General features: G+C 38.8%; 5 protein-coding genes across 7 annotated transcripts; 2 read left to right on the top strand and 3 right to left on the bottom strand.

Moving 5' to 3' along the window:
• Positions 1 to 1,775: 1,775 nt before the first annotated feature.
• On the bottom strand, positions 1,776 to 4,722 carry LOC135628680 (stem-specific protein TSJT1-like). The gene is made up of 4 exons (XM_065135517.1): positions 4,472 to 4,722; positions 3,582 to 3,822; positions 2,310 to 2,430; positions 1,776 to 2,223 (listed from the first exon to the last, which is right to left on the bottom strand). Exons 1-4 carry the CDS (start codon positions 4,666 to 4,668, stop codon positions 2,036 to 2,038), a joined length of 747 nt encoding a protein of 248 aa, XP_064991589.1. The 5' UTR covers positions 4,669 to 4,722; the 3' UTR covers positions 1,776 to 2,035.
• An 801-nt stretch (positions 4,723 to 5,523) lies between these two features.
• LOC135628718 (probable inactive acireductone dioxygenase 2) lies at positions 5,524 to 9,536 on the bottom strand. The gene is made up of 7 exons (XM_065135602.1): positions 9,385 to 9,536; positions 8,191 to 8,302; positions 8,000 to 8,094; positions 7,783 to 7,897; positions 7,558 to 7,682; positions 5,880 to 5,950; positions 5,524 to 5,791 (listed from the first exon to the last, which is right to left on the bottom strand). The coding sequence occupies exons 1-7, from the start codon at positions 9,400 to 9,402 to the stop codon at positions 5,728 to 5,730; spliced, it is 600 nt and encodes a 199-aa protein (XP_064991674.1). The 5' UTR covers positions 9,403 to 9,536; the 3' UTR covers positions 5,524 to 5,727.
• Positions 9,537 to 10,207: 671 nt separating this feature from the next.
• On the top strand, positions 10,208 to 13,070 carry LOC135628883 (protein LIFEGUARD 2-like). Its single transcript, XM_065135864.1, has 4 exons — positions 10,208 to 10,589; positions 10,720 to 10,833; positions 12,479 to 12,636; positions 12,729 to 13,070. Exons 1-4 carry the CDS (start codon positions 10,334 to 10,336, stop codon positions 12,933 to 12,935), a joined length of 735 nt encoding a protein of 244 aa, XP_064991936.1. The 5' UTR covers positions 10,208 to 10,333; the 3' UTR covers positions 12,936 to 13,070.
• A 1,510-nt stretch (positions 13,071 to 14,580) lies between these two features.
• Positions 14,581 to 17,226, bottom strand: LOC135585862 (FCS-Like Zinc finger 8-like). Of its 3 annotated transcripts, XM_065135688.1 has the most exons (4): positions 16,878 to 17,225; positions 16,575 to 16,776; positions 15,460 to 16,356; positions 14,581 to 14,974 (listed from the first exon to the last, which is right to left on the bottom strand). In XM_065135688.1, the coding sequence occupies exons 3-4, from the start codon at positions 16,344 to 16,346 to the stop codon at positions 14,899 to 14,901; spliced, it is 963 nt and encodes a 320-aa protein (XP_064991760.1). In that variant the 5' UTR covers positions 16,347 to 16,356; positions 16,575 to 16,776; positions 16,878 to 17,225; the 3' UTR covers positions 14,581 to 14,898. The 3 variants fall into 3 exon arrangements, with proteins under 3 accessions (XP_064991760.1, XP_064991811.1, XP_009402321.2); XM_065135739.1 differs by having other exon boundaries at positions 15,466 to 16,356; positions 16,575 to 17,226; XM_009404046.3 differs by having other exon boundaries at positions 16,575 to 17,226.
• A 7,813-nt stretch (positions 17,227 to 25,039) lies between these two features.
• Positions 25,040 to 25,423, top strand: LOC135679452 (uncharacterized). The gene has a single exon (XM_065193523.1). The coding sequence runs from the start codon at positions 25,040 to 25,042 to the stop codon at positions 25,421 to 25,423; it is 384 nt and encodes a 127-aa protein (XP_065049595.1).
• The last annotated feature ends 537 nt before the right edge of the window (positions 25,424 to 25,960 follow it).

Genomic DNA, 25,960 nt, shown 5'->3' on the forward strand with positions numbered 1-25,960 from the left:
ACTTATATTCATATTTTGAAATATTTCATATTAGAATTATTATAATTTATATGATGTATAATACTATTTTAAATTTGAAATTTTATGATTAATAAGCAATGATCAGTAAATTATGATACTAGAATGATTAGTTATTTTAATAATAATTTTAATTCATTTAATTATATATGTTTATATTTCAAAAATTATGTATAAATTTTTATGATTTAATTAGTTTGAAATTTTGAAATCATAAATCTAAAATAATTAATTAATACAAAAGAATGAACTTAATAATAATTATTTTTATAATATTCTTAAAAATATACTTAAAAAATTAAAATTTAATTTAACAAGATGAGTCAAATCAAAGTATGACTCGAGTCAAATCTAATCCATATGACATAATCTATATGGTTAAACACAAATCAACTTATATGACTAAACATGATACGACCTAAGGCGTAACTCATCTATTGTGATTAGACACAACTTGACCCATGATCCAAACACAGTGAAGTTCACTAGTAAACTCGACTGAGACAACCCAATATGTGAAACCTATGCGATCGACACGATGTTGCTCCTATGAATAAATAAATAAATATAATTATTTAAAAAATCTATTAAGCACTAACAAGGAAAATATTCTATATGGAGAATTTAAAAATCTTATCTTCTCCAAATAAAACAAAATATGATCTATTTGATTAATTTCGATATGATTATAAGTTTTTGTATTATTTATCTCTCTCTCTCTCTCTCTCTCTCTCTCTCTCTCTCTCTCTCTCTCGTCTTACAAGAAGAGCCAAAGATTAAACTGGAACATCATCAAAGAATGAATCAGCAATCGAGCTCTTTTCTCGTAGTTATTCATATTTTCTTACTTTTATTTCGTCTTCTCTCATTTCCTTCCTTTATCCTGCACCTTCACACTTACTTTATATAGCAAATAATTATAGCTCATCCTCCATATAATTGATTGTATAAGAAGAGAAGAAAAAAAGTGTTAAAAGGATTCCATATCATTGCTAATTTAAATCATACTTAAATAAATCAAGAATTTTGGACTATTTGCAAAATTATATTCTAAAAAATAATAATTTTAAAGATCACCCGTAACAATTTGAATACAAACCATGAAGAGCATACAATAAGATTTTGAGTTCCATCATCACTTAGCACCACCGAGATACATGCATGGAAGTTAGGAAGGCTAACAATGATATCACTAAAATAGTCAAAATAAAATCATCTTTCTTCTCTTTGATAGTAAATTGGACCAGATTATCTCACATGATCACTGCTTCAGATGGTATGACATGTTAGGAGATTGTCGTTTACAAAAATAGAACCTTATAATTCAAGACAAAATCTATTGGGCCAATATTGAAAGACACAATAAAATATTTTGACAAAATTAAAAAAAATATATCACAATCTTATAATGGATCAACTCACAAATATATCTATAATGTTGCCAAGTTTGATAATTCGATAATCAAAATTTGACATTCTAGAGATTACTCATCAAACCTCCAACAAGTGTAGCTTGTGTTGTGTTGCAAGAGGTAGAAAAGATTAGTAAGTATACAACAACCCTTTAATGTATAAAGATTTAATGCCATTCACTCCAATCACTACTTAATTTGTCAACAACAGAACACAACTATAGAAGGTCAGTAGAATTCCCTGAGTCCAGGAATATATCCTGCATGCCAATTTTGCAACATACAAAAGTATGCAATGATGCCATATAAAAGTTGAAGTAATCTTCCATCACTGACCAAAAGTAGTTAAAAGAAACCCTTTCTTTTCGACATACAAGTAGGACAATTTTAACTGCTACATTAAAGGTTCAGGGATCCATGCAGGTGGTGGATCCAAAACATCACTATGATGCTTTGTCACAACAAGTTATTTTGGTAAAAGCATATAAGCACTCTCATAAAGATGTGCATAATAACAAAGTGAAACATGCGACTTCCAATGGTAACAACACAGTCCAATATATCAATGCAAAGACAACAAAGGCAGCAAGCAGTTGTCTGCAGTGTCAAAATTGAGAAGACCAATCTGCGGCACTGCCAACTCTGGGCATCCCAGTATCCTTCTTAGACTTGTCGTCGACCTTGTACGTGGCACCACAGACCTGGCCTTGGCTGTCGACCCTTGGCACTGCCTTAAGCTCATTGAGAGGGTGCTCAAAACTCTGCAATCCCCCGGATGTGGTAAAGAAGCAGCCTATGGAGGATACATGAGAGAACAAGGATGCTGATGCTTGAATTGTAGATAATAGAGTGATGGACACCATTCTAACAATTTTATACCTTTAGGAAACGGTGCAAATGATTTCCCAGAACCCTTCTTTACAGCGTCCACATCATCAGAAAGCACAAGATGATCTTCGGCATCAGCTCCCCAAAAGAAGGGGACACTCCCATCAGCATCCTTGGTCCAAGAAAGAGATACAGGTTCAGCAGATTATGAAAACTAAACCGACCAATGGATAAGACAATTACATCTTACAATTATAAGAATCCATACTTAATTGCATTGCCAATTTTAGTCATGTTCTCACATTTTATCAAGCAGTTGGCAACCAAATTTCTGGGTGCAATAATTGCTCATAACAGTCTTATAGGAAGTATCTTAGATCATACAACATTACCAACATCCAAAGGGCACACGCTATGCACCATACCTATTTCTAGTTAAGAGTTCAAGTGCTCTTAACTATAATAACAACCCGACCGTACATCTTCCATAGGTCAAGATAGAACAAAACACAGCAAAATCATGAGCTTTGTTACAGAATATTATGATGAGTGTCAAACAGAAACCTATGAAGCATAACATACATTCCTGAAATACTGATGCACCAGAGTGAGGTACATGGTCTGTCTACACATATATAGAAAGACTGTGTTCTACACATATATAGAAAGACGTGTGTCCTAACCTAGACAATGCGTTTACAAAACCTTACTATTTGTTTTAGTTTTAGGCTCATATGAGCACAAAGGAATGCTCGTTTTCTGAATTCTTTGTCATTCACATCATACGAGGGAACTTTGTCAACATGAGAATTACTGGAAACACATTTCACATATAAACGAAGCCCATCTAGCCCCTTTAGAGATTTTCTTGATGCAAGAGAAATAGCAAGCACTTAGAAGCTTAAAAATTACAATAGGTGCAAGTACCAAGTTAGGACATGCACAAAAATTAGAAAAGCATAGGCCAGCATGGACTGTTACTCTACACAACGTCAAAGTCTAGGAGACACAGAGGAGACTGGATCCAAGAACCAAACAACCTTTTATTTGCTTGAGAAATAATATAATAACAGAGGTATGAAAAAATAAATTTCAACCTAAAAGCCCATAATTTCTGGAAAGGAAAAGACGAGGAAGTAACCAAAGACAAAGTTCTGGAGAAATTTAAAGCTGTCGAACCAGTTGAAGTTTCTTCGTTGAAATCTGTGCAAGAATCATGCACCTAATCAAAGGATCATGTTGTTTGACGACTATATGAGTTACATACTTGGAAAAACAACTTAATTGCAAAGTGAAAGTAGCCAATCATGATTTAATACTCACACCCGCAATGAAGGCAGAATTTGATGAGCAATCAAACAGAATAAAAGCAAATTTTCCACCGAGGTCTCTCAGAACTTGACTTGCAGGAAATGGACCTCTATCTCTCAAAGTTTTATAGGCTTCAATGACGATGATTACTTCATTTGCAGTCTTGCCTAATCCATACTGTTGCTTCAGAGAAGTTATATTCTCGATATGCCCTTGGAATAAGCAAAATATATCATCCACGACAGCAAATAATCTGCAAAAGTACCAACAAAAAGATGACTTCATTCTGGTCAGATCCTGTTTCTTTGAGAACTAACGTAAACTGAATTTATTTTTCTTGACAAAAGAGGTTCTAGATGCAATCCAGGTAAGTGAACATATATTTAATCCGAGAGAAGGTACCATAGGAACAATGATTATTTGGGATCATAATAATGACAAAGACTACAGTACAAGGATTTAAGGAAGTAATATAAAGAAATTATGCTATTAGCATAATGACCACTACTCTTAATGACAGAATTATTAGCAAAAATAAAATCAAAATAGGAGATTATGAAGTTACAAGTTTTTTTTTTTTTTTTTTTTTTTTCTGTTTGACCTTTCTAATCAGAAGGAAAAGAACAAAGATTAACTATTAGCATGAGAAAAAAAAATTAAATTAAACAATTTATGTAGATCAAGTTAATGCTTTTGAGATACAACTTTAATTTGTACTCAGCAGTACTCTCCAAAAAGTAATCAGATTATCTAACTTTGAAGCAGAATGGAAACGCGAACTAATATCCATATATCAAAGAAAGGAAAGGAATCAAACGACCACAAAGTGTTAGAATCGCAGGCTCGATACTTTTGTTCGAACCTACAGCTCACGAAACTTGGTTCCTCATCGTTCCACCCACCTCGGAAGCAGAGGGTTCTGCTTCTCCGACGCGTAAGCCAAGGCCCCGGCGGAGCCGAGGTTGATGACGACCGCCCCCTCCCGCGCTGCCGCGAAGTGATCAACCAGGCGTCGGCCAGCCGCGTCGCCGCCTCCCGCCTCCGGGTTCCTCAGCCCCTCGGGGCTCTTCGCGACCGTCCGATCGAACACCGCCAACATAACTGCCGTTGACACGATACGCCCCAAACCGATACCTTCAGACCTCTCTCGGTTTGTTCCCTTCACCGATCCATTTAAAGAGCCCGTATACCGAAACTGCCCTTCACCAAAGAAGGGCCACGAAATGTGGCGAATAGAAAAGCTTACGACGAAATCGCACTCACAAATTTAATTTCTCTCTCTAAAAAAAAAAAAAAAAAGCACTCACAGATTTGACGCGACGGTGACACCACGACACGTCTATGATGACGGTAACAATGGGTTAGCGATCTGACGTGGGAGAGCGACGAGCCGGGGCGAGACGGGGTAGGGCAAAAGGTGGGGGATCACGTTTCGTCGAGATCTGGGAAAGGAGGGGTAGTTTGGTAAACTTGCCACCGCATAAATGTCCGCGCCTAATGTTAGATTAAGGGTGAAAAATAGAAGGGAGATGGTGGAATGTGAAGATTTACTTGAGTCGTTGGATTGTGACGCTTCCTCGGATATCTACCGTTGAAATATTCACATATAATCTTCGCTTTTAAACAAAAAAAACAAAATAATGCATATTAGAATTGTCAAGTACTAAAAATTAATATACTAACCACAAAAAGGCACCGTCCACTTCATTGAATGGTGGAGGAGATCTTTTAAGATTGGGTTGTACTGTAAGGAGTAAAAGCTCTCACATTGCTTTTGAGCGATTTTTTTTATTATTATGTCTCTTACTTTTTTATGTCTATGAAGCAATGAATCTTTTAAGAGTATAAAGAAAGGCTCCGTAAAGTACACGAGTCGAGTTAGATTTCTAAGGCTACAATAATTACTCTACAGAGCAGATAGAAAACTCTGCTGTCCTAACTATGGCATAGGATATAGCATACAAACATCATCATTCCTTTAGCAAACCACTCCATAACATGAACTACATTAATGACCACTAGCAGTTTTTAAATAGGTTGATATTTGCCATCAAATTCAACAACTTCATACACATAAAAAACAAGTTGTTATTATTATTTAAGCACATTTTCTTCGGGCTTCACATTTAATGTTCCGGGATTCGGTCCTCGGTAGACATCAACGAGCTTCTACAGCCCGGTCACCAGCTTCATTGTTAACAAAAGATTTAAGATATTCTTGCCTGCAAAGTGTGTCAATCCTGTAAGAGAGGAAGAATTGGAAGAAAACTGTGAAGTGCCAACCAGAAAAAGCAATTATATAGTGATAACCTGGCAGGGAGATGATCATGGGGACGGTTATAGGGTGTCCAAACTGGCTCACCGACAAAGAGCCGCATCGCCTGCAGATGCAAATTTAATTACCCCGACGATATTAGCATCAACACAAACAGTAATGGAAAACTTTGATTTTTTAAACACACATTAAATCCATCATGTAAGAAAAACATTAGCAACACAAGGAAAACATAACATACACCAAAGCAAAGAGCTCACATTGGAGATCCTGAGAATGTAAGCATCATCAATTACTAGAACAAAAGGTACTATATCCTTTTTTTAGCACCATCATCAATTACTAGTATCAGCTGTAGGGACATAAATATTTTTCCTGTATATTATTCACCACTTCATAGCTTTGAGTACTAGATAACTAGAAACCTAATATATTCTTTCTGGAATTCGTATCCAATCATGGTGCACAAAGCATGGTATCCATGATTCATATCCAATTCACGCAAGTAACTATTGTGACTCGGACACAATGAAAACTAGGATTCTTCAAATGCAATTTATAGACTAACTTGTACACAGAAATAAGAAAAAAAGTAATAATTTCTCTCTGACAACAATGATACAAAAAATAAGCAACAATGATATAAAAAATAAGCAACAGATTGGGCGTAGAAATATGAGTTCAACTCTCACCACCCAAAGGCCAACCCTGCAACGTTAACCAAAGACAAATACAATATTTCTTCTACTTTCCTCGTTCTTTTCCGCTTCCCGTCGTCTTATTCTTCCCCATGCAGGCACTGAACTCTATAGTTGCCACTGGCACATTGGCCGATGACCAAAGTAATGCTACCAGCAGTCTCCTTCCAGCAACTAACTGCCAGTTGCCACCATATGATGCTGTCATGTCAGCCCTTGTGGATGAAAATATCAGCTACTATGGTGTGAAAATCCACTTCACCACCACTGTGGCGGCCTACTGGTCAGCAACTCTTGAAAGGACTACCAAAATGGTCATCCAGTGGTGGCCGCCACCATTCATGACATAGTTGGTAATGCTCAAAAGGTAGGCCCGTGAAGGTACCTCCTCTTTTCTCACCCTCTTAAAATACATTAGACAACACAATTCCACTATCGACCAATAGCAACTCATGGATCATGTAAGAAAGCAAAGGTAGTGGGAACAAGAAGAGGAAATTGGCAGGATTGTCCTGTTCAGTGGAATGTAAAACCCAAGAACCCTGTGCACTATGGTAATCTCAACCTCAACCTTGGACCGTGTCACCTCTCAACCTTCAAAGCTTGCCAATGGCCTTTCTCACAATCACCAGTATTAGTGCAACCATGTTCAAGGTCCAAACTCAATTCCCCCTCGACAAGAGATGAGCGACGCAAGGGATACATGTTCATGTGGATGAACTCGTTTATAGGCTTTGTTTATATCAAATAATCTCTCAAGTTCCTTTTCCTATCTAGATCAAATCCTTTTATCATCTTCTCTGGATTAGAATTCTAACTAATCTGAGTCTCTTCTGATTATTGTAAAATTTCTATCATAATCATCACAGTAAAAATTCCAAACTACCCAAGTCATTCTTTTCTTAATCCATTTCTTACAAGTCATGTGCCAGAGTAAAGGAGAAAACAAATACAGGTTTGCTTCACCAACGCAGCACAATTTAGCACCCAAGGTGAAAAAAACATAATATCATACCTTAATATAGTTGTTCGTATCAAGTGTGAAACGATGATAGATTCCAGCAGGTAAGACGATCATGCCTCCTTTTTTCACTGCTATCCTTATCCAGCATTCATTTTTGTCTCTCACATCAAAATAACCTGAATAATTACAAATAAGACAAACAACAATTTAGAATAAATAAAACAGTAAGGCATCACCAACCAAAATACAACCAAACGCCAGTATTAGTGTCCCTACCACTTCCTTCAAGGCAATAACGTATTTCTTCATCTGTATGCAGGTGCTCTTCAAAGAAACTCTTCAGCTTAGCCTCATAATTTGGCAACTTTTCTGGGCACACATCACATATATCCTGCAAAAGTTTTGTCAACCGCCAAATTCTTGAGGTCCTCATTGAAGAAGGAGATGCATAATTAATCAAAAAACAAAAAAGAAAAAGGAGCTCATAACAAACCGTGTAAGAATATCCCCTGGCTTCACGGATCTTTTTCAAATCCTCATCATTCTCATAGTCATCAGGATTCAGGCGCCAGCTGACAATTCCCAGTTCTGTAAATGGAAAAAAGAAGGTGCAAGCTCATAAGTTGAGAGATCTCATCAGGAAAAAATTAATCTAAACAGATTAAAAAGAAGAGTAAAAAAAACCTGCAAGCTTGTCCAATGAAACAAATTCCTTGGGTTCACGGTGATGGGGAAGTCTCTGGTCTTCCTCACTGTCATCCATATACCAAGCTTGGATAACTTTCTCCTTGCCATCCTATAATGAATACAAGAGGGGGCAGTCATTTACATTCTACTGTGATTTGTATTCAGTAAGCAGTTTAAGATAGCAAAGCTACCATGGGGATCGGTTAAAATATATCTATTTTCTAAAGAGAAGTTAAACAAATTAGTAAATTTTTTACCTAAAAGAAAAGAAAGTGCTTGTGCTTGGTTTTCCTCTCACAAGAAAAGAAAAATAGTGAGAATTTTCGAACAAAAAAAAAAAAGATATTCTAGCATAGTTGTCAAAACCTTAAGACAACATATAGAAGCTATTCTGTCCTGTTGCCTTCTTCTGTTGTGCTTGATCTTTTTTTCTCTCTTCATTCATCAATTCTTACTTTTCAATAATTCTATTTTAAATGATCTGGTGCAAGCAAAAAGTTCAAATTTTCTTGCAATAAAATGCTAATCAAGTTACATGACCAAATGCTACTGCTCAACATCCTCGGTGATCACAGCATAAATAATTCCACAACAGCAAGTTTCTGAGTAGCAAGGACCACGGCTTCATGTCTTTACCTTTCCAGCCATCATATCCCTTAAAACCTAGCAAAACCTCATAGTTTGATATCCAATCAGTAGTATATTTCTACGACAACCCCTGAATCAATGTCCATCGAGAAGCATTCGAAAACCTCAAACTTTACCTCGTCACCAGTAATAGCCAATTCACCGATGAATGAGAATTTTATCAAAGAAAGGAGCAGATTAACGACCACAACAACTCGGAAAATTCAAGAACTTATAATCATATACAATTTGGAAAACATTTGCACGGGAAAAAAATATCTACGATGAACCTCTTTCTATACAGGAATTGGCAGCAACTAAAAGGAGCCCTAACACCTTGAGAATCAAATACAGGACTTGATCTTGGCTTCATCTTTCCCGTTCGATTAATCAAACAATAAGATTCCAAACCCGATATAAAAATCCGCGTTCCATGTCGGCCTCCAAAAAATAATAAATCCACAAAATAAGAATCGGGGCACAAATAATAACAAACAGAGTCAGAGTACTGGAAAATAGAATCACTGGAGAGAAGGAAAACTAGGAAGAAGCATGACCGATTACCTGAAACGCCGTCTCCATCTCGCTTCCTTCCCAGCTTATCGGTCGCGTTTAGGGGACGCCGAGGACGTCGAACCACATAAGAAGTAGCCGGGCCACTCAATTCCGTTGTTCCGTCGGATAGCGATAGTAAACGTGAAGCATACTCTTGTCGCCTGCAGATCGTGCCAAGTGGTAATTTTACACGAAGGGAACATATTTGTTTGATGATCCTTATAATCTGATTCAAACCTTACGGTTGACACCGATGAATCTGTTGATGTATCGGCGGATGAAGGATAAGTTGCTTTTGTTATTGGATCAATTGATGGAGTTTGCACGCTAATTGAATGTTTCTTTCTCCCAAAAGTCAATAACTCTAATATGCTCAATTATATGATATGACACAGTTTTATATGAGTCAATTTATTGGTAAGTTTTATATGAGGAATGCCGTCTGCATAAAAATATCAAAGTCCTCAAAATAATAATTAATAATATTTGGCCAGATTACTTTAAATTAAGCAAATAAGCATCCAAAAGAACATATTTCGTAACGTAGTTTACTTTCTTTTCGTATTAACTTAAACATTAATGGTTCGGGTTCAATAAAACAATAACTCTACTACCATTTATGCACATTCTGTCCTTAATTGAGAATCTGTACCCGATCCGATAAGTCATGAAATTGGACCGGGCGCGCTCCGGCCCACCACAGCAGCGTGTCGGTGGCCCGTTACTGGACGCCTCTAGAACATCCACTGCGCTCTTCCGCGCGACACGTGTCCTTCGGCACCAAATTGCCGGTTACCAGCGTCGTCTGGTTCCTTCTTCACGTCTCTCGCCCGCTTGCCTTCCTCTCTTCTTATTAGACACTCCTCTTCCCGCTGACGCCAAGGAACCGAGCGCAGAGTGGAAGATTTCGAATCCCAATTGGTAAGTCTCGATCTGGTCCTCGAGGACGCCGGAGAAGATGTGGGCGCGGCCGCCGTATGCGAAGGGCGGGGACGTGGAGTCCGGAGCCCAGCCGCTGTACCCTGCCATGCTGGAGCGGCCGGAGCTACGGTGGGCGTTCATCAGGAAGATCTACTCCATCCTGGTAGTTCAGATGCTGCTCACCGTCGCCGTGGCCTCCGTCGTCGTCGCCGTGCGCCCCGTCTCCCAGTTCTTCGTCTCCTCCGGCGCCGGCCTCGGCCTCTACATCTTCCTCATCATCCTCCCCTTCATCGGTAGCCCCTCCTCTTTTTCCCCCTCTTGCCTTCTATCGTCTTGGTGTTCTTGATCGGGATTCTTATGTGCGATTTGACGGTTAAGCTTCACAAGATTTCAATCTATTCTTTGGGTGTTCTTTTGCGACAGTGTTGTGCCCGCTTTACTACTATTACCAGCACCACCCGTGGAATTTTCTACTCCTCGGCGTCTTCACAGTCTCCATAAGCTTCGCAGTTGGATTGACATGTGCCTTCACGAGCGGTAATCTCTTTGAACTTTTCGAGAATATTTGATCCTTTTTCTAGTTTAAAGAGCCGTATTTACTGTCGCATGTTCTGCAACTGTTGCTTTTATGGATAATGCTCATTCAATTGTTTGATGCGATCGGATTTTAGTGCCCTGCTTGGTCTTAGCAGATACCCCTGTTTTGGGAGAAATCGATAATCGTGGTATTACATTTGGTTCTCATACTTTGTGAGTCTGTAAAATCACATGCAATTAAGTAAATGTGACATATCATGTGAAACCATGCCCTTATTTTTGGGAATTTCTTCGGATGATGGATGATATACTAGTTGTTGGTATTAGTGGAGGTGGAGAAGTGGCAAGTTAGATGAGAGTATACATTGTCGGCAGTAGTATGTTGGGCACCTAATGAGTAAGCCTAATTGACCAATCAATTTTGTTCGGCTAAAGTCATCGGTCAAAATGTTTAAGCTAAAATTGATCGATGATGTTACAATCTTCCCCACTTAAGGGTTTGATGTTCTCGTCAAGACCCAGCATGGCACATATCAGCACAGATCAAACCCAAGCATGGTGCATGTGAGTCATAGCACAGTGGTAGCTTCACGTCGTGATAAGTCGATTATAATACTATTTGTCATGATCACGACCTGAGTTTGATGGGTTAACTGATCTATGAAAATGCTTAAGCTGAAGTTGACCGTAATATATTCATTAGATCTCTATAAATTAATCTTAGTCTTGTTCATTTTCGATGTGAGATTAATTGGGGGTATTACAATCCAAGTAGAAATGATTAGGCGATTGGTATCAAAGTGGAGACCTTATCACAAGCCCCGTAGAGTTAATAGGATTAAATGAATCAAATATTAATAACTTGGGCGTACATATTCTTGGGCCACATGGTATTGGTTCGATAGATTTATTTGACTAGATTGTGAGCTTGTGACAGATGATGCTTGTCGGCAGATGTGGTAGCGACACTTCTTGGGTTTCGGAGTTAGAATTGAGGTTTCTCATGTTATTAGAGGGGGCAGAAGGAAAATTTTCCTTCTTTTTCTCTTATTCAAGACATTTAGTTCATGTTGCCTAATCAGTCGGTTGGTAGCATGAAATGATTAATATTTCAATCATGCTAGTGTTTCCTTGGAGGCAAGGTCTGAAATGCATACTCATTTAGCATTATCACTATCCTTTTCCTGTCATCTAACAATTGTTATACTTTCTGTGTTTCTTACTAATCTAACCAGCTTATTTTATCAGATAATTCATGTTCTTGAGTTATTTACTCTTAAGAATTACAAACAAGTGAAGTATTTCTTTTGAATTCATCATGATCAGTATGCTCTTTTTAATATGACTTTTGCATTGGAACGTACATGATTTCAGTCAGGCTTCAACTACACTTGAGTAGAAATATGGACGGTGTGACGAGTGTGAGAAAATATACATACACGTAAGGGCTGGGTATATGTGTGTTTTTATCTGAAACTGGATAAAAGAGTACAGTTTGTTGTAGCTTTGTCTTATCCCGTACATGGTTTCCATATGTCCTTCGTACTGTCTTGGTTACATTAACCTCTTGTGATCTGCTATAATTATTGATCTTTTCAGTAAATTCTATGATATAACTGTGATGAGCCTCTGCTATATGAAACAGGGAAGGTGATCCTCGAATCTGCTATTCTCACAACTGTGGTGGTGGTGAGCCTCACCCTCTATACCTTCTGGGCTGCTTCAAGAGGGCATGACTTCAACTTCCTTGGTCCTTTCCTCTTTTCTGCAATGTTAGCTCTAATGGTGTTTGCCTTCATCCAGGTAAACTAGATTGATTCATGTCATTGACACTACTATTACCGTTTTCTGAATCTTTTAACCGTACCCTTATGTTCATGTTTCGCTGGTTTCAGCTCCTCTTTCCCATGGGAAGGATCTCTGTCATGATCTATGGGGTCTTGGCTGCAATCATTTTCTGTGGTTACATCATCTACGACACCGATAACCTGATAAAGCGTTATGCATACGATGAATATATCTGGGCTGCTGTGGCACTCTACTTGGATGTTATTAACCTTTTCCTCTCTTTGCTCACTGTCTTTAGAGCTTCAGAAAGTTGAAATACTTGTAGTAGAGGATCGCACATGAAAGAAATGTGTTGCATTGCTTGAATATTGTTGTTTCTACTGTTAGGATGCTTTATCAGTCGCATACTGACTTCAGAAGAATGTTGAATTGGCTCTGTGGCTTATGTACCCCCTCCTCACTTTTGGTGGTTTAATTGTATGCTCAGGAAATCTCTCTCCAAATTCTCAAGAAAGAGGAGGAAAAGGAGTTGCAGTATTGAATGTAATGTGGCACTTCCTTTTGCATGCACAGGACACCACTTTGCTTATATTAAAATATAAGATATATAATAAATATTATTAAAAAAATTAAGGATGAAAAAGTAGCAAATTTAATAATAGAATTTTTAATCTATAAAATAAAAAATGTTAAATAACCTCGATAGCCGAAAAAAGGCTGAAACTATTTCAATCTTTTTCGAGGCTTAGCTCAAGTGAATTATACCTGTCGAGGATCTAATTTTCATTGTTTTTATTCACTTGGTCGGTCCGATTTGGGTTTTTTAACTGCACGAAAGCATTCCGGTTATGCTGAGATGCTGAAACAAGAAAATTGAACGGCTGAGATTGGAGAACCCCTCATCACCAATGTGGTATTCCAAGAAGTGGACGGTCGATATCTGTAATGGCTGTATCTTACCTCTGCAAGCTTGTGTCTCTAACTACTCCCTCTCTCTTTGTCGCCTTCATCCTCTTCTTTTGTCATTTGGAAGGAACACTTCCAACTGTCTCCAAATGAAAACACCGAGGTCTCTCTCTCCTGCTATAAAAGCAACACCAAGAAAGGACATAATGGCATGACAAGAAACAATATCTAACTGTAATATTAAGCATGCACACATCTATCCATCACATACCATATAAGCCAATAAGGTTCTAAGTATTCTGAATATGTACAGCTGAAGAATGATGAAGGCCTTGACTGCTCCATTTTAGATACACATCCGACAGAAGAAGATCAAAGGTGTTCGAAGAGCTTAACAATTGATGTCTGGCTACTAATGTCAGTCACTTGTAACAGCAGCTTGACGTAGAACAAAGCTATGGAGGATATATAGAATAATGACATCACACAGGTTCACTTGCTATAGACAACTCACTATTCATTCATCTTATGATCCTACATGAGCAGACGGCTACTACGCTCATGGTTTTTGCATGTAGAGCAGTTTCTATGTACCATCCATGAGATTTTCCTGGTCATATATAGCCTTTCAAAGGGTAATAAGCATGAAACAAACAAATATGATATGATGTAGTCTTGAAAACAGTAATTATTGTTATCTTTGTCATGAAAAAAATAAACTACATCAGTTTTTGTGGTTAGACAGATCTGTCAAGCACACTGTTAAAGTTGTCTATCATGGAAGATGCTCACACTGATGAACAGCTAAACTATCTCAACATCATTTGATTCAACAACTCCATGCTCAACATCACCATAAAGATGCATGCGAATAGATGGATAACTCACCTTCTCATACAAAACAATAGGAAGGGACATAGGATTCACTGTTTATGACACCTCAGACAATGTTGACTGTGTCCATATGTTGATACCAAAAAATAATTCAGTGTACAGTGTAGTTATCATTCCTCCATACACCCAAGTCTGCTGGCAGCATCATACCAACATGAGTGACCACAGGCAAACTCCTTAACTACATCTTTCCATCTTTAACATAGAGTGCAAATACAACATTAAAATGAAGTTTATACATCAGAGAGGATCGACAGCAATCTAAGAAATCAACTCTACAGAAAATCATCTTATCCTCCTTTAAGAAGGAGAAGGAAAAGAACAAGAAAATGATACTAGCAGTACATAAATAATCGCTTCTCGTGCTCGTGCAACCACTTCATAACTCACTCAATTTAGCAAACGATCACGACCGAGGAGTCGGCCATGTAAGTATGCTTAGAGGACTTTTTTGTGATTCCAGCCTGAGATGTTTAGTCAGTGCTCCTCCTTTCCTTCATTACTCAACATCTCTTGGTCGCGACATTCATGACTACAGAATGCTTTCTCTCCTCTGAAAGAAAAAAAGAAATAATTGTTTTAACATGATTTTAATTCTTTACTTTTACTAGCCGAGACGAAAAATCTATCGACGAACCAGAAACTAAAATATTTCAATTGCAAAATCAAAAGCTACTTAATCCACGAACCTCTGTTGGATTTACAGATAAAAAGGATGAGCAATTGAACATAGAAAACAGGGTCAAAACAATCACAACACAAAAAAGGACAATTTTCTTGACAGTAAAAGCAATATAGAACCTAGTCAATTTCTGCAACAAATTCAGTGAGACCGAGAATTGTGGGTCAATTCCCATTACATAGTAAGATCTAAGATAGATATATCATAACCCGACGATCGACCAAAATCGAGGAAGCCATTAACATATCTTCTAAAAATAAAAACCCTCATGGTTTGCTTATTGATATAAAGACAACTAAATTTGAAGTCTGCAGCACAAAGTCAATGACTATGTAAAGCAAGAACAGGTAACAAACCTATACATGTAAATATCGTCCCCCGGGCCAATTTTCTTCTTGCAGCCATAGCAGAAGCTCAAGAAACCATCTGCCGTGTAGGCTGGCTGATCATGAGAAGCCCCTTTCTCGTTCCATCCATTACCGCAGCTCTCTATGATGCAGTTATCATAGATATGAGTGGTCCTGGGGTTTGGCCCATGCAAGATCACACGAGTATAGTCCTCCGACAGCTCCATCTCCGACTGTGGAAGGCACCCCGTGAAAACCCGAGGTGAAGAATTCAGCATATCAAAACCCACATAGCCAGTCTGGAGAGGAGATTTCTGGGGAGAGTACAAAGCCAACTTTGAATTCCTAGTTTTGATGCCGAATTCTATAGGTGAATGGAGAGACTCGGTAGAGCCTGTAGTCGAAATTGAGCTGAACTGGGTAGGAGCAGTGGGAGGAGGAGGTATTTGAATCTTAAGCTGAGACCCAAACACCACCATCCTCTTCTCCGGCTTGGAAGTGCTCTTAACCGAGTCCTCATTGTTGAGAACATCAAGAAGGCCAAGTCCGATGGCTCTTGGGTCCCCATTCTCCTGAGGGAGTGGTCTGCTCACGTTCGGGATGGTGGGAGTGACAGATGATGACAAGATGGCTCGTTTTGGGTTCCCATCGAAGAAGGAGGGATTCCTAATGGCAGAGAAGGGCCTGGTTTCCAGTATGGAAGTCGGGCTCGCACCTGCTTCAGGGTCTGCAGTGCCCTTCTGAGAGAAGCCACTAAAGGGCCTTGGAGAGGTGAAGAAGGACGCAGCGGTGGGAGATAAGAGGGAGGCAGTATCAGACATCAGGCCTTGCTTGTTGCTGACTGATCTGGTCCTCTTCCTCAACATAATATCTTGAATCTTTGATCTCAGAAACATGGAAAGGCAACTGCACATGGAAGGAGGGAGAAGATCTATCACTACCAGCAGAGCAGAAAAAGGCACAAGACAGAGAAAGAGAACAAGAGGGTGGTGCGTCTTTCCCCACTCCTTTTCTCTCTTCCCATCTCCAAGAGATGAATCGAGACGAGTACAACACGGATGACATTAAGAATAAGAAAGAAAGAATAGATGCTTGAAAGAGAGAGAATAAAACCGTCAACTTACCAATCCTGTTTCGATTGCTATTATCTGGTCATCTGAGGAACAACAACCAATTGACGAGAAACGAAAGTGCCCCAAAGGTCTCCCCCCTTTAGCTTCGTTTACAGTGCTCTCATTGTTCGGAACTATATTCTTCTTAGAGAGCCATTTTTCCTTTCCAAACTCTCGTAACAAATCTTGTACTTCAAATCAAAAATCACTCTCCCTGTCGACAAGTGACATTGATGCAGGGAAGGAAGTACAAAAATCAACTCAAAGACAGATTTTTTCTTGTGCGTGTGTGTTGGAGATTAGCCAAAAATAAACCTTAAAGATCTCATCTTTCTCCCAATCCATCAACGCCAAACAAACAAAGTTATCATCTTTCATGCGGAAAACTTGCAATTCGTCACCGAAAACCCAAAGTCTCCTCCCTGCGTCTCCGTACGAATACGGCAACGCCAGAGTCCCGATCAAGATCGCTCCTTTGTTCCTCCTTCCCTCTCTTCTATCATTTATGTGCTGAGACACGGACACTCCGTCTCTCACTCACATTACTCGGCCCTGTCCTATTCGACTGGGCTCGCAGAGACGGAGGAGCTAATGCAACTAATTTAAAGAGCAGATCAGAGAGAGAGAGAGATAGAGGAGATTGGGTGTCGTTCAAAGCGGCCATTCCTCGCGGAACGGCCAGTTATAGTAGGAAAGCAGCATGATTCCGAGGATCCAGGTACTCTAGGTGAGATTACCCCGTTAAAATTGTAGGTCACAGTTCCCGAGGAGCGAGTGAAGAGGTGACGGAACGCGAGGTTGTTACTTCCAGGTCTGTACGGATCTCCACCGGTTACCAATGAGCCAAATTGGAGGAATGGCGGCTCGGCTCGGCTCGGAAGCCGGTTTTAAGGGCATGAATAGGAGTAGTAATTGGTAGGAAGATATTATTTATATGTTATCTGAACATTATCCTTATAATTGGGATTCTGACTTTTTTCAATGTCAATTGCCGATAAATTGGACGCCGATTTGGGAGCGAGCCACGAGAGTCGAAACCCAGCTCGGCTCGGCTCGGCTCGGCTCGGTTACTGCAAGCGTCACGGACTCCGTCATAGATTTCGTACTCCGCAAGAAGGGGCTACTCTTACTCATGTGACAGAACTACCCCTATCTTTTCAGATATTTGCACCACTCCCCTCTCCCCCAATCCGACCAGCTTTTTATCCTCTCGAGGCGTTCGACGTCGTTTAGTTTATGCGAGATTACGAATCTAACCCTCTCCCCTCTGACTTAGCCCGTGCGCGTGCCAGCCGCTGCCCATCTCGCGACACGTGTTCTCATCCATGCACTCGAAAGAGGGGAAATGCTGCCCGTCTTTGAGACAGAGGACTAATTAAATGCTACCGCTGTTATTATTTTAAGTTCCACCTTTTGTTTCATCAATTATTGCGGACCCTAAACAAAGCTAAATCATGATTCTTAACACAGATCAAATCAAAATAGGGGCCATCGACTTATATATATGTGGAGGTGGTGTGGAACAGGTCAATTTGGTGGCACTGTGAGTGTGAGACGGGCTAATTAGATTATGTAATTAGTTACTTCTATTTTTTTTTATTTTTTTTATTTTTAAAAATTATATTAAGATTTTTATATTTATAAAAATTATATTAAGATTTTTATATTTATAAAAATAAAACATGTAATCTTGTTTCTCCTATCATCAATTTTATTTGTGTAAATATCGCACGTACTATCACGTGTCAAAAATGATGTTAAAATAGGATTAAAAAATAATTTTATAAAATTAAAAATGAGAAAGATAAAAGGGTTTTATTAACAAAAAAAATAAAAACAGTGTTATTCAATTATTTCACATTTTCTCCTTGTATCTTTAAAGGTTTTATTAGAAAACGAAATGAGTTACAAAGAATCTCTCTTGATCCTATCTCCTCCTCATCCGTCAAAGTCTAAGGAGAGAACAGAGCTAAAGAAGGAAAGCGTTTTCACGAAAATTATAAAATTATAAAATAAGAAATTAATTTCGATGAGAATAGTACTATAATTTTTTTTAAAAATTTTAATTTAATATTATTTTTTTACATGTGATTGCATGTGTAGTATTTTCATCAACAGAATCAATGACGAGAAATAGGATTATATATTTTATTTTTGTAAGTACGAAGATTCTAATATAATTTTTGAAAGTTTAATGATCGAGATATTAAAAATAATTAATCGTAAACATCACCTATAATTAGCAGCCCGTGTGAGACATATGATTGAATTCGAGCTGCATGTTATCAGGGAAGGCAGGCCAGAATCATTAGCTAGATTTCGAGTCAGCATGAAGCCCTTTTGGGACTCCATGGTGACTTCGATTCGAGCGCTCGGGTCAGTGAACTCTCATTGCAGTCGAGTGTGTTCGGAGCCTGCATGATCTCTTGTGTCAATTATGATCCCCAATTAATCAGTGGGTCCGTTCATTATAATGGAGGAGGCCATCAATCACCGAGTGGACCACCCAATCGAATTATGATGGTTCACTGTGCGACGGAGAGCGTATCCATGCGCACTTCAGTAGTTCCTGTGATTAAAGAGAAGGAATCGCATAATCTACATATGGAAGATGCACAGTTTTAGATGAGTTGGAGATGAATATGGTAGTAGCAGAGAAGGCTTATGCTGGCTGTGGCAAACTGTTCACGTAAAGGGCTTCAACAAGATGAGAAAGGCAAAGTTGTCACCTGTTGCTACTTTCTTTTTCTTTTTGTTCACTTCTGATGGGGGGGGGGGGGGGGGGGGGCAACGCTTTCTTGTGCAAAGTGGGTCAATAACTGGTTGGATTTGATGGTTCATATAAAACCAAATAGTGGTAAGAGATCAGAGATGAGAGAGAGAGAGAGAGAGATTATTACATTTGGTGAAGTCATTGTCATTTCAGGTCAAGAACAAGTGGAAAAGATGTTTAGATCAAGAAGACCACAAATGTGTTTGATGAATGACAACACTGGGAGAAGAAGAAGAAGAAGAAGAAGAAGAAGAAGAAGAGCACATGGTGCAGGAGAGTCTTCCAGTTTGGGTTCCCTCCTCACGGTGGTGGTCCTTCGATGGGCTTTGTGCTTTCGAGGAGAGATGGGTGCAGTAGGTGGAGGGGCTTGTCGAGCATTCCCCAGGTGAGAGCCCCACTGCGGCACAGACAACATCACTGTGATTGAGAACGTTGGGTAGAAGGCAAATCTTGGAGATCAGCACCACAGCGAAAAGCTCACTCACCTCTGTGTGTGTGCTTGCCACAAGGAAAGCTTTGGACTCCCACCAATGGAGTTCCAGTGGGGAAATCTTCACCAGTTCTGTTTACTAATTCAAGTTGCTGCACATTGTGGTTCTCTTTGACATCGAATATATATCTGATATCCTATTCCAACTTACCTTATTGAAGTAGCCATAAGGATTTGCTTACTCTGTGAAAGTAGAATTGTTTTTTCAGCAAACAGTCAGATCTATTCTTAATATATCAATAGAGAGAGTGAGAGAGAGAGAGAGAGAGAGAGAGAGAGAGAGAGCTTGCAGTCAGTAAAGATCCAACTTGGATCACTGCAGAAGCAAAACCTCTGATGTGGTGTAAGATTTTGTCTGTTCCACACACACACACACACACACTAAAGCTTATCCAATTGCATAAGCTTATGCACACACATAAAGATCAAATTGCCCAGTCTTACCCCACTTGTCTTGTTAGAAGAAAGAGAAGGCTTACCACCTCTTTCCCAATCTCTCCAAGGTCAGGGGGCAGATCAACATGCTGCAATGCATTGATGAACATTACTGCTCAGAGAATTCACTTAAGGGCAATGTGCACATTCCCCCACAGCAAAGTTGTTTCTTGTATGTGCTTTATCAATAGATTGGTGGATCCAACCATGATTCTTTGTCCCTAAAATCACACCAATTCCCTCTGAGCAGTGACTCCCCCAACCCTAAAGTCATCTTCATCAGAATCCTTTCCTTTTGCTCTTTTTCAGTCATGTCCAAGCCACTTCAAAAATTACTCTCAACTTTATCCTGTTCAGATGGTTTGATACAAGTAGCTTAACCCTTGTTGCATGTTACTACTCAATGATTTTTTTTTTCTCCATTTGCTTGTCATAATATCTTGAAGGTTCTCCTTCTAATGCTGATATGATACGATCAAATTTGATCATCAATTCGACTTGACAAAAAAAGATATCGTATCTCGTATCCGAGTTCTTGCAATCATGGTTTAATAAATTTTTTTTTTCTTTAAATACTTTGTCGATACGATTAGTTCAGCATGTTATTTGTCATCTCTGGTATTTGACATAGCATATTTAGTATATATTGATTGAATTTTTTTACATTTCCGAGTTTGATTGACTGAAAATAATAGCTATATCACTTATTAGCGAATTCACTGAGAATGTCATTGCCTTACAAAAGAGTCACTTACTGTATCTCCATCATTAGTTTGGTGGATCCAACCATGGCTCCTTGTCCTTCTTAATCCGCTTCATCAGAGCCCCTCCCCTGGCCCTCATTCAGTCATGTCCAAGCCACTCCAAAACCTCTTTCAACTTCATCCTATTCAACCAGACCCCTTTTGATGTTTTGATTCAAGCCTTTTACTTAATTTGGTATGATGTTATGTGGGGTTAGGTTCACAGCTGCTCTCATCACCATTTGACCATGACAGCTCCTTCAATTATTATTCCATGTTTTGACCTAAAGGGTTCATAGGCACATATTCATTGCCAAAATGGATGTCTCTTTCAAAGTTGTGATGGTACATGTCATGACAATTGGTTAGGTTTCATCCTTATGATCTGTAGTCTTGTCAATGCCATTATTTCAGAATTCAATTAACTTAATAGAAGGCTCCAATGCAGCCACTTTCTCTACCTTTTTTTTTTTTCTGTAATTTGTTATAAAAAATAAATTTTGTCACAAACCTTTTTGTGTGTATGCCACAAGTTATATAGAAAAGGACTAAAAATAAGGAGTCTACTATCTAGGAAGGTATATTCATCCGAGAAGGCAAAGATAAGTAGAAAATAAAATTTCGATAGTCTTTGATGGATAATTATGTTTATCGAGAGATAATAGTGAAATAAAAAAAAGTACCAAAAAATTTCGACAACTTCTTTAGCATCCTAAAGAAACATAATATTTGAGAAAGGCTTATCTCCACAAATGAAATTCTAATAATTTGGACCAGGAATCAGATCAATTCAGCAATACAGCTTACTATTGGCTAAAAAGACACAACAGCCACTCAACTGAAACTGATATTTAAGCTTTGTTGTTTACTTGCTTGTTTGGATCAAAAGCATTGACAGTGACATGCACTTGAAGTTATTAGAATTCTTAAACATTGTCAACAATCACACATCTTTTGTGATGCTTAAGCTTGAATTATTGAAGCTTTTTTAACTTGATGTAGTCATATGTCTACACTGAAATCAAACAATGATCATGTTCTGCACATGGATTAAACTATGGATGGAAGAACACTATGTGCAATTCAAGAAGGTGGACCATGGAACCAGTGGTGCCCCCATGATTAAGATAACCATCAGAGCAGAACAGCTCCACAGAGATGATGACACAGCACCAGGACAAGTGGATAAATGCAACCATTAGGTATAAGAACTTTACAAGGGTGTTTACAACATGTTGATCCTACTTTTCTATGACTTTAAGACTTGACATGGAACCCCTGTTATCCTCTTGTCAAGAAACAAGAGAGAGATGGTGATCACTGCAACATTACATGAAGGTGACAGGCACTTTCAACTCAGCAAAATGGCACCAGACTTTTGCCACTGTCAACCTGCCTCAATCAACCTCTGCATTCCTTTTTCTTAGGTGCATAGCAAATCTAGAATTGGCACTGCCTCCGATCATCCTTTAATGCACAAAAGTTATTTTATATGGATTCTGTAATGAGTTGAATCACAAAAATCTTGAGAGATTTGCACTTGCTATCAGAACTTCAACAAAATTTATTGCCTTGGTTCTATTGTATCAAACTCCAAATGAGCTTAGTAAAGAAATGAGAAACAGTATTCTGTATCAAATCCATGGATTTCATCCACAATCAGAAATTTAAGACCTTAAAAATTAAAACAAAAAAATCATCATAATATTGTCTCAAACCAATCATTCTTGGAGGTTCAACATCACATAAAAAAACAAGACATAGATGGAAGTTTGCCTGCAGAACCTATATGGATAAGAAAAGAATTACTCTGAAGACGATGGAAATCGAATCGATGATCATTTCGTCTGGTGCACTTTGAACTGATCTTTATCCTTGGATCTTCTGGCAGTAATAGTCAGGCATGATTGTAGTGCTGACAAATTTGTCTATTTCATATATATCATATAAGTATCGCTCCAGTTCTATAACTTTTTGGCTTGGAAACAGGTATTAGTACATATCTCATTAGATCAGTTTATGAGAAGCTGCAAAAGGATTAAGATCATATGTGGTCAAAACAGCTTTTTTTTTTTTTTTTGTGACTAGTAATCATGCAAAATCAAGGCCAAAATTATCAGACTAAATGGATAACATGATTGATACCCACTACCTATAGGATAGATGTAGTTCCAGATATTTATACATTCTTTTGACAGATAATGCATTTGCAAAAATTATAAATTGCCAAAATTCAAGCAAATAAAAGGTGATCATTGTGACAAGCAATATTTCAAAACCAGTAGTAGCCCTGAAAGCAATTATTCCGAGAGGGATCAGAGGAGAGGCCTACTGGTCATCGACAGTAATGAATAGGAGCTACGAAGGAAGAACTGATTGATAGGCTTCATTTCAACAACAGATAATACATGATCGATATGAATCTTCCTAAGTTTTTGCTTTGCTTAAATGCCAGGGGAAAGCTACACATGATAATTTAGCATTGCAAGTCAACCAAAGTTCATGCACGTCATTGTTTCTGACAGAGCTAGTCATGTTGACTGCGGCGAGGTTGACCTCATCTTCCTCCTTACTCCTGGTCATACTAAAGGAGTGCCGAAAGAGCAAAGAAAAAGTAGTGTAAAGAAAGATTCAAGGGGGCACAGATATTGTACATTCACCTGGTTGTGTCTATGAAGTTCTGATAACAACATATTACACAATTACTTGAGGGGAAAGCTGCAAGAACACTTACCTGCAGTATCATTGATCCAAGAACAATTGGATACTGCAAACTGCAGCATCAATGAGCAGGCAAGACACTGCTTCTCAGCAAAAATATTCTCCAAGTTGAGATGATGCTTGCAAGTGCTTGGTAACAATGATGATAGTTAATTTTCTATCAACCGAGCTCTGATCATGGAGAGTGGGTGTAAGAATACAGACAAATTTAGTGTCGTTCATGGCCACAAGGATATAGATGTGGTCAAATTGTAGTCCTGAAAAGATGAGATGCAGGGTGCTCGGTGCTCCTTTTGCATGATCAAGGGGATATGCCTGCAGAAAGCATCCAATTGTTGTAGTTTAGTATACGATGATGCAGTCAGCAATGTGGAATCATGCATTTAAAGAACAATCACCCAAGAAGGTTCGAACTGGAACATGTCATACTTGCTAGGGGGTCAACAGCATGTCATATTTCTCTGATAACAGTGATAAAGATATGTTATGTTTTGTTTGTGCTGCTTTCATTTCCTTCTCTTGGAAATTTTAGTTATCAAATGAATAATGAAATTGATCCAACTCGATTCAATTTTGGAGTTTTCATACATGAAAAAAGTAAAGAAATCTTTTAGTAGATGGGATTACAACTCGAGATAAGAATTTGTTTGTATTCTATTTCATGTAAAGATTGCGTTAGGATTGCATATGACAAAATCCTTCTAACAATCAAATTAATATATGTTAGTTTGTTGTAGGCATCAAAAGCTAATATGACATATCTATTAGACATTAATTGTACTTCATATGTTGAATCTCGATCGATAAAAAATAATGATCATATTATTAACCTCTCGTAGAAATCATCTCTGAAAATTTGTTCAGTGAATGCTCTTCAACTAATAAGGAACTAAATATTATCGTACCATCAACCGTGATCTTTAGACTCGGTAATCTTCCTAATGCTGAATCTTGGTACAGGAACCATTCTCTCTGGTAGCTTCATTTTGTGGTTGAGTTCAATCCAGAGTCATTGCGACTTTACTTGCAAGGTTGGTTCGAGGAGTCCTCAGTTGAGATGCAAATTTTCGTGGAATAGCTGAAGGTCCTGTCAAAGTACATTTATGTACAAAAGAATTTTATATTAGCAATGTGTTAGCTCCATATTTTGTAAGAAGATGAATGCATGAAAAGGCCAACAGGTCTTGTCTTGTTTCCACCTTCACTCACTGTGCCTAGGAACAAGGAGTAATTTAAGGCTGGTGGCTGTCATGGAGTCTCTCATCAGTATATAGCAGTTGTCTCCACCTCCATCGCTTCCACCAATCCAGCTCACATGATCATGGAAACGGAGTCTGCCAAGTGCGAGTGCTGCGGGCTGGAGGAGGACTGCACTGAGGAGTACATCAGCAGGGTGAAGGCCGACTTCGGTGGGAAGTGGCTGTGTGGGCTGTGTTCAGAGGCGGTGAGAGATGAGGCGGGGAAGGGGAATGGGAGGAGGAAGAAGGGTTATGGAGGATTGGAGGAGGCTGTGATGGCACATGCGTCGTTCCGTAGGAGGCCTCACTCCAACCCAGCAATAGACGTAGTTGACGGGATGAGGCGGATGCTGTGGCGGCGGCGGAGGTCGGTGGACAAGCCATCGGCCTCGTCGCCTGGGAAGCCGGTGAGCCCGTCGCAGGCGGCCGACGAAGCGACCAGAGTTGCAGTCCTCCGGTAGCCGACGGTCGAGGATTCTCTTCCCTGCACGGAAGATGTAGTCTCACCGAAGCTTTAGGATTTTGGTTTCAAATGATATCGGCAATTTCTCTATCTTTTCCTTAAGATTAGTTTCTTTTCCGTAAATTAGTCTCGACTTGAACTGAATCATTTCATGAGCTCAACGAAAGCGAAAACAGAAAAGTAATTGTTTTACAAAACATTATCTACGAATTCTTCAGAGATGTACGAAAGTAATTCTACAAAATGATTCTGTAATACTATTCTCATCAAACAGTAAATGCCAATGAAACAAGAAAATTGGATCCGAGGTATATTGTGTAATCATCCGATAAAAAGAGAAGTAGTCGTTCATTTTCACGATTGGTAGAAAAGAACTCTTTGGCTAATCTTTTCTGGTTCAACATCATACATGATATGAACAATTTGTCTTTACATTGCTACACATCAACAAGTCTCACAAAAGCAAAATTCATTAAGCAGCGGAAACACAACATATTTCCTTCAGCATCGAATCATCACACTTTTACACTTGGTA

The sequence above is a fragment of the Musa acuminata genome, chromosome BXJ1-1 (genome assembly GCF_036884655.1).
Source record: "Musa acuminata AAA Group cultivar baxijiao chromosome BXJ1-1, Cavendish_Baxijiao_AAA, whole genome shotgun sequence".
In the NCBI taxonomy this organism is placed as follows: domain Eukaryota; kingdom Viridiplantae; phylum Streptophyta; class Magnoliopsida; order Zingiberales; family Musaceae; genus Musa; species Musa acuminata.